Here is a 7781-nt window from a genome sequence, read left to right on the forward strand (position 1 = left end):
AAATTATTAAACCAGCATTAACCTCGAGGGACCTGAAACTCAGGAGCCAGGAAAAAGAATGAGACAAGAGTTCCATCCAATGGTGACATGGAGTTACAGCATCTAAAGGCAACATTAACTGTTAATGCTGACTTAATAATACCTGCCCTTGTTGAGGTTTCAATTAAACCATATCTGAACTGGGAACAGCTTTTCCTTGATGCTGATATCATGGAGAACTGAAATTGAGGCCCCCTTTCAAGCTAGCACGGATTATACAAAGAAGTGACCTAAATAATACTGATTTTTAGGTTTTACTGCAGAGAACAAACTTCAAATTTCTACATTTTTAAATTACCGATGCAAGGTAATTTAATTTAAAAGAATTGCAGAAGTCAAGCACCCACGTAGCAAATTTAAGGAGCATTCTAACCTTAGAGCACAAAGCAGAAATCAAGGTGATGCTTCCATTACTAAAATTTAATCTGGTGCTCCTTCCTTCTTCTTTTCTTTTCTTTTTTTTAATTTTGGCAGCCTAATTTACAGAAGGAAAAAGGCTTTGGTTAATTGGGTGGGATTCGAAAACCTTTACAGATCTATTATCAATCACCCAAGATTTGAGCAAGTCTGAGTCTGCTTTCTGTCTACCTCTGCCTTGGTTCATTCCGCTTTTTGTTCATTTTTATTTTAGTGCAGTAGTTTTCCAATTGTTCTGGGGAATGGACGGGAATGTTCCTGTAGACTAGAAAAAGCAGAAACATCCATCTAAGAACAACTTCTCCCCCTCCCTGCTGTTTTTCACCTGCAATAAACATCATTATTCAGGGACTTCCTAGTGATAAAATAGTTTGGCCCATCACTGATCGCCTCTCACGTTATATGGGCTCTTTAGCAGAAAAGTCTGTGCTTGCATAATGAGCTCTGATAAAAAAAGGGATTGCTTCCCTAAGATTCAAACCTCATCAAAAGATCTTTTCAATGTTTTACAAATTATTAAATGAATGGAATACAATATAATTTACTGCGGTCTAAATTATCCCAGTGGAATTCTTTCTCAAACTGACTTTAAAATAACTAAAATAGTTTGCTTACCCCAAAATAAGACATCCCCTGATAATAAGCCCAATTGGGCTTTTGAGCACATGGCAATAAGGCCAAGTGCTTATTTTAGTATTCAAAAAAATATAAGACAGGGTCTTATTTTTGGGGAAACATGGTATTTGCATGCCACAGGGAAACAAACTGCAGATTTTTTTATTATAGAAAACTTAAAATACTAGAGACAAAATACACAATAGATGAAGAATGTAAACTGCAACTGTTCTCCCATCTTGCAGCGTAAGGAGGAAAATTCAATCCTTTTTACTATGCCATTTGGCTGTAAAATTTACACCTGCACAGCAGTATTTTTAATACAAATCAATTCACCTAGTACTAATGAAAAATTAAAAATAGGACTATGGGAGTAGCAACATATTTAATTTAGTGTCCATCTTGAACCACACATAAAGCCTTGGACAAAGGCTACCTCACTTAGTAGATCATTATCCTTTTGTCTTGGGTTCTTTCTGTCTTTTCCAGGTAGAGGCATACATATAATAGATGCAGGGCTGAAAATACTGCGAAAAAGACAGGCCAAAGAACACAGCAAGAATTGTTTGAAGGCTACAAGAACATTCAAGGTTGCTTGGGAGATGTAATTTGTTGGTAAAGAATCTGATAGTATTTTAGCAAAAGAAAGTTTTCAAAATTCTTATATAAAACAGAATTCCAGAACTCCTTTGTACACCTTTGCACATTGCTTGGACAACAAAGCCAGAAATGCAATAGAATAAAAGAGGTATCAATTGGTCTGTGGTTGAAGGAAAGTATCTTCATCTCAGCTGTATAGAACTGGCAATAAATTCAAGCAATTCCCACCCTTTTTCTCCTTTTACCAAATTAATTCGGTTTCTACACTGAACATAGAATTAACATATGAAAAGCAAGTGCTATCCAAATTACTGGTGGGAGCCGCTAACTTCAAAAAAAAATTAGACACATTACACAGATGATGTTTCTCTCTAGGGTTTTTACTAAATGAAATCCATTTTCATAAATGCTTTACCTTAGAAAATCTATACAAATGCTGGGAACAAACAATAGCAAGAATACGCTGAATTTCGTGCCCTTCTTCTAAGTATCCAGAGGAACCTAATTAGCCACTATTTCTTAAAGAATGCTGAATTATGACACTCTTAGTCTAACCCAGTTACTCAAATTTATCATCCTGAAGGAATGACTGTCTATACCATCTGACTCAAACTCTGCATGTGAATCATATGAATGTTATGGTCCAAAATTCATTTCAAAACTATAGGTGCATGTCAATAGAAATTGAATTTTAAATGTTTTCTGTGTTAAGAACTTCCTACACATAGAACATTAAGGAAAGGCTCATTAGAACTTTTTAACTTAACAAAGCTTAAGATTTCTTGCAGCTTTTACATTTGTGTAAATATTCAAATGTTTGCTTATTTATTTAATCTGTTATTACCCTGAATTTGCAATAACTCATTTATAATAAGTTAATCTCTCTATTCCTGAAGTCTGAAATGGTACAGCCGTTGTACTATGGTTGTACTATGTGATTTATAGGGACGTGTGGTATTAGTCTTGTTTGGATTTTGAACAATTTTCAGCTAATGGGAGTCCTGATCCCTATGATTCTTATTAAAAAGCTAGTTTTTTGATCCAGGATTGCAAGACGATAACCTACAAAATTTTACTGATTTTACTTTTAATGATAATGTACAGTAGTAAATTATATGGATTTAGCCATTCATTTTACAGCAAATGTTTCTTTTCCTTGCATTTCTGCCTCAACTACCAGTATAACAATATCAAAGTCTTGATTGTTATGACAGATAAATAAAGCAGGGTGAGTAGAAGACCTCAAAAAAAAAAAAAAAAAAAACCCTTGGTAAAAAGCATCATTTTGAAAAAAATAGAATTGCCTTTTTGGGTGAATCATTTGATTACTGTGTTATTCTTAACTAATCAGAAAATATACAATAACTTTTATGTTTTGAATACAGTATGTATTTCTCAGCAGCAATAATTGAAGCTGAATTTTAAAAGCAGGGAATTTACCGAATATGAATAAATGTCTTCTTTCTAGGGAGTGAATTTCACATTTTCTTATATCTTATGTATAAGCCATTAGCAAATGTACTCCTTCCTGATTATATAGCTGACTGTACAGCTGCTAAGCATACATTTTTACAACCAACAAAAATGAAAATAAATCTGACTTGAGTCGATGAACAATACGTGCACTGAAGTGTGGAGGCAAGTTCCTTTATGCTCTGCAACACAAGCTATCTAACTGAAAATAATCAACTACAAATCAGAACTTTCCAAGAAAATCAGTTTCAAAGGTTATTTATTGCATTTCCAAAGCCAGCAGAAAGCATTCAAACAGAAGGGTGAATCATTGACTCCACATTTATTTCTCCAAATGAACTTGTGAGTCACTGAAAACTTGACATCGAGGGTATTAAGCATACACCTACTAGTTATTCATAATATTGCTAATAATTGGGCTAGGTAAAAAAAATGAAAAAGAAAAAGCTTACTATTTATTGAGGCTACTGCTACAACAGATTATTTTGTAAAGAGGGAGCTCACAAAAGAAAAAGTGGAGGAGAGTTAACAGGAATGGAAAAGCACACAAAAAGGTCTAATATGTTGCATTGCCTTTCGTTTTGACAGGTGGTGCGTTTCATAGCTCACAGCATGAAAGGGTCTCCTGTGTCTTCTCAACAGCCCCACCTATGCAGCAGAGTCATTAGCTTCATCCTGTATAGTGCATTCGCTTCACAAAGTTAAATCTTTACATCAGCCTTGTACTGTGGACACCTCCATTGTCCTGTTCCTCTTACAGACTTAAATAATGGCGCCGATTGGCATATCGATGTGCAGGCGCACCGAATGAACACAACCCTTCTGCCAGTGCAGGGTAATGTGCTCATGATGGTAATCTAAGCGCAAAGGGAAAGATAATATAACTGGAGGTCTCACCCTCCCCCTGTTCTGCCTTGCTCTCTTTTTCCCCCAACCAAGTTCCTCCTTGGCTTCAGATGGCTGAAACGAACCTTTCCATATTACTGGGGTAAGGGGTGTGGCGCAGGTAGGCTCCGGGACTGCTGAGCTGCCCACTGGCATTGTACCCGTGAGCCAAAGAGCTGTAGGAGCTAGGCGACATCCTACCATAGAAATCCATGCTGTCATTAGTGATGGGGGGTGAGGTAGGTACTCCTAGACGGGCAGAAGCCCCAAAGAGGTTACTGTTGCTGCTCTGGGAATAAGAGCCTTGGTTAACCTGGAGCTGCTGGGCACTGGGGATGGCATAAGAGTAAGGCATGGTGTTGTGGGCCCTGCCTAGGCCAGAGGCTGCAGTGCAGGCCTGGTTGGAGTAAGCTGCGGACCCAGCAAAGGAGCAGGCATTGCCGGGAGAAGTGTTTATGTCCAGGCTATGCTGCTGCACCAGCTCCGGGCTTGGCTGGGCCATAAGGGGCCCCAGGCTGAAAAGGGGCGGCTGGGAAGGATAGCAGAGAGCAGCAGGAGGGGCGTAGGCCGAGCTCAGGGAAGGCCCCACGGGCTGGGCCGGCGCCTCGTGCATGTAGGCCGGATAAGTGGAAAGGTCGCTGCGCTTGAAGCGCTTCCTGCGGCGCAAGAAGCTGCCGCTCTCGAACATGTCTCGGGCGTGGGGGTCGAGGGCCCAATAGCTGCCTTTGCCCGGCCGGCCGGGCTCTCGGGGCACCTTAACGAAGCAGTCGTTGAGCGTGAGGTTGTGGCGGATGCTGTTCTGCCACTTGCGAGGCCCGTCGCGGTAGAAGGGGAAGCGTTCGGTGATGAAGCGGTAGATGCCGCCCAGGGTCAAGCGGCGCTCCGGAGAGTGCGCGATGGCCATGGCGATGAGCGCGATGTAGCTGTACGGGGGCTTCCCGCGCTGGACCGGCCGTTTCCTGCGGCGCCCGATAGGCCGCGAACCTCCCATCACGTCTTCTTCCGACGGCTCCGGCTCCAGGGCCTCTCCGGGGGCTGCCGGCTCCATCTTCACCAGCGCGGGAAGCCTAGAGGCGGCTTCGGCTTCGGCGTCGGGCCGGCTCACCGCGCAACCCGTCGGTTGAGGGCTTTCGGCCGTCATCCCAGGCTCTATCTCCGCCTCCGACGGCGATGCAGGTTGCAGGCAATCAACGGGCAACTTTGAGGACTGGGGTGCGCCAGCCTCGCTGTTCCTGGCTGACGTCCGAAGGGGTATCTTCGAAGCACCCTCGGTCCGGCTCTGGCAAGGATCTAGGAGCGCGAATGCCGGTGGGATTGCGAAGAGAGCAGCTTCGGAGTCTTCTGCGTTTGGGTGCTGGAGCTTGAGAAGTTCTGGGAGAAATCTAGGGCTATGATGACCCCCAAGACTTTCAACCTCCTGGGCGGGCTGACTCTGTGATGCCCGGCAGACCTAAAACGAAGCCGATCTTCGAGGACCGGCAGGACAACGCGCCTTCAGACCTTCCATGGCTTACCGGCTCAAGCGAAGGGTCGTGTGGGGCTACTGGATTCGGGAGGTGAGAAGCGGTCCTGAAACACCTGCCGGGTTCCTGCGATGGATAGAGGCGGTGGGACGACAAAACAAGCCGATCTCTCCTTTAGACGCCGTTCCTCCAAGGAGGCGCTTCGGGAAGGCTCGTAGGGAGACCTGCGATCCCCGCTTCTTTCACCGCCTCTGGAAGAGCTGCGGGCGCACCTTGCCCAGCCAGGAGGCGAGTTATCCCAGCCGCGGCAGGGACTCTGGAGCTGCTTGCGCTCTCTCTCTCTCTCTCTCTCTCTCTCTCTCTGTGCAAGCTGAGTAGCCGTCGGCCGGCACTCCCTTCCAGCTGTCGTGCCTTAAAGGGACGGGTGGAGACAAGCTTGCCCGAGCAGCCTCTCTTGAGAATGCCAGGGGCGCAGCAAACCCACAGGGCTTTGCTGAGAGGGCTTGCGGAGGGAGGGGCCTGGCCCAGGGCAGGCAGGAACCGGGAGGGGTTATACCGTCGGGAAGAAGAGCGGGCGAGCCCCGCTGCCAAGTTTTATCCGCCTTAGAAGAGCCCAGCCGAGTGACGCCTCAAGTAGTGACAGCTACCCGTGGGCGTCCAGGACAAAACGTGGTGAAAGGAGCGCTGCGGGGCGTTCTTCGGACGGGGCGAGGGTCATGCGAGTGGGACGCTGCCCTCTCAAACACAGGGACATTGGGGGACAATTTCCCGCATGCTGCAGCCAAAAAGCCCATCAACTGGCCCATCTGTGTGTTGTTGCTGGGGGTGGTGGGGTGGTGATGGTTTTATTTATTTATTTATTTATTTATTTATTTATTTATTTATTTATTTAATTAATTAATTAATTAATTAATTAATTAATTAATTAATTAATTATTTAATTATTTAATTATTTTTATACTGTATTTTTTACTGCCTGCAAGCCGCCCAGAATCACTTCGCTGTGAGCGAGTGGGTATATAAATATAAATATAAATTTCCCCAATAAAATACATTTCCCAGATAAAATAAGGTTCATTTTGCACTGGAAGCAGCCAGGAGGCTGAGATGGTTAGCCCCGTGTTTCTCTACAGAATCCCATGCTGTCCTTGTTGCTTTGGGGCTCCATTCGGAAGATGCTGTACCAAATGGGGAGGATGGTGGGATGGAGAGATCTCAGAATCCTAGCATAGCTAGTCATAGAGGGGAAACTAGAAAACCTGCCTGTTCTCTGTATTTCTCTGTGAAATGCGTCTGACTCTGCTCAGTAGGATTATAGCCAAATTAGTGTGCAGTGATATATGAAACCTTAGGCCAACAGTCTTACATCTACTTATCTGAAATATTCAGCCTCACTGAATTTAGTGGAACTGACTCCTGAAGAGACACCCTTCGGGTTGCACTCTTCTTTTGTTTGCTGAGCAGCCCTTCTATCCTTCTGCAATACTTGATCAGGCCTCCCACAACTGGTTGCTTTAACCAACTCGCTCTCAGTTGCTGAGATCAGGCCAGCAGGATAACTGCAAGGGTGTATATGTCTGCCTTTTCAAGAGAAACCAAAATGGATCAGGGCATAGGTAAACAAGTATTTTTCTCTTTCTCACCTGTTGAAGTACTCAGGAATTGATATTTCCACACACATAAAAAAAAGTAGATCTTACCATCTTTTACCATAATATCCATTCTCATCTACAGTTTTGAAAGGGGATGAGAGAAGAACTGGAGAAAAGAGTTCATTTATGCAACTTGCAAAAAGGAATTTCCCACGTTAGAAGCAGATGAGGCCAGCAGTCACATGGTAAGGACAGGAGCTGCTCTGTTCAAACCTTGGCTTTCTAGGAGAAATTGTCCCATCGCCTAATTGAAAAGAATTGTACAAATATTTATGTTTCTTTGCAACCATAACATCCAAAGCAGGTTACAAGAATAGCAAAACCACATATGACTGCACGGTTCATAGCAATCAAACCACACGTTCAGTAAACTCCAATAAAAGCATTTTAATATGAATGTTGGAAATATAAACTCTGATTATTGTTATTCCTTTCAGTGAATAAACTGCACAAGTTTTCACTTTCTTTCATGTCCTGTTTAAATAGGATTCAACTGGGCTAGGATTTGAAAGGGTAAATTGGAATCTCCTCATTCCAAGCCATCAGAACAGCATGTGTGAACCCAACTAGAATGAGCAAATTGACCAAAAGAACTAAAACCCTCTGGTGCCTAAGAGGCTGAGGTGTGAACCAGATA

General features: G+C 43.5%; 1 protein-coding gene across 1 annotated transcript; it reads right to left on the minus strand.

The window, feature by feature from the left end:
* Nucleotides 1–4096: 4096 nt before the first annotated feature.
* Nucleotides 4097–5170, minus strand: FOXE1 (forkhead box E1). The gene has a single exon (XM_070935415.1). It carries the CDS (start codon nucleotides 5168–5170, stop codon nucleotides 4097–4099), a length of 1074 nt encoding a protein of 357 aa, XP_070791516.1.
* Nucleotides 5171–7781: the final 2611 nt, after the last annotated feature.

The sequence above is a fragment of the Pituophis catenifer genome, unplaced genomic scaffold (genome assembly GCF_029215685.1).
Source record: "Pituophis catenifer annectens isolate HBS135680 unplaced genomic scaffold, rPitCat1.0.hap2 SCAF_2, whole genome shotgun sequence".
NCBI lineage: Eukaryota > Metazoa > Chordata > Lepidosauria > Squamata > Colubridae > Pituophis > Pituophis catenifer.

Excerpts from the sequence above, each read along its gene's own strand:
- FOXE1 (XM_070935415.1), bottom strand. The coding sequence starts at position 5,170 with ATGACGGCCGAAAGCCCTCAACCGACGGGTTGCGCGGTGAGCCGGCCC.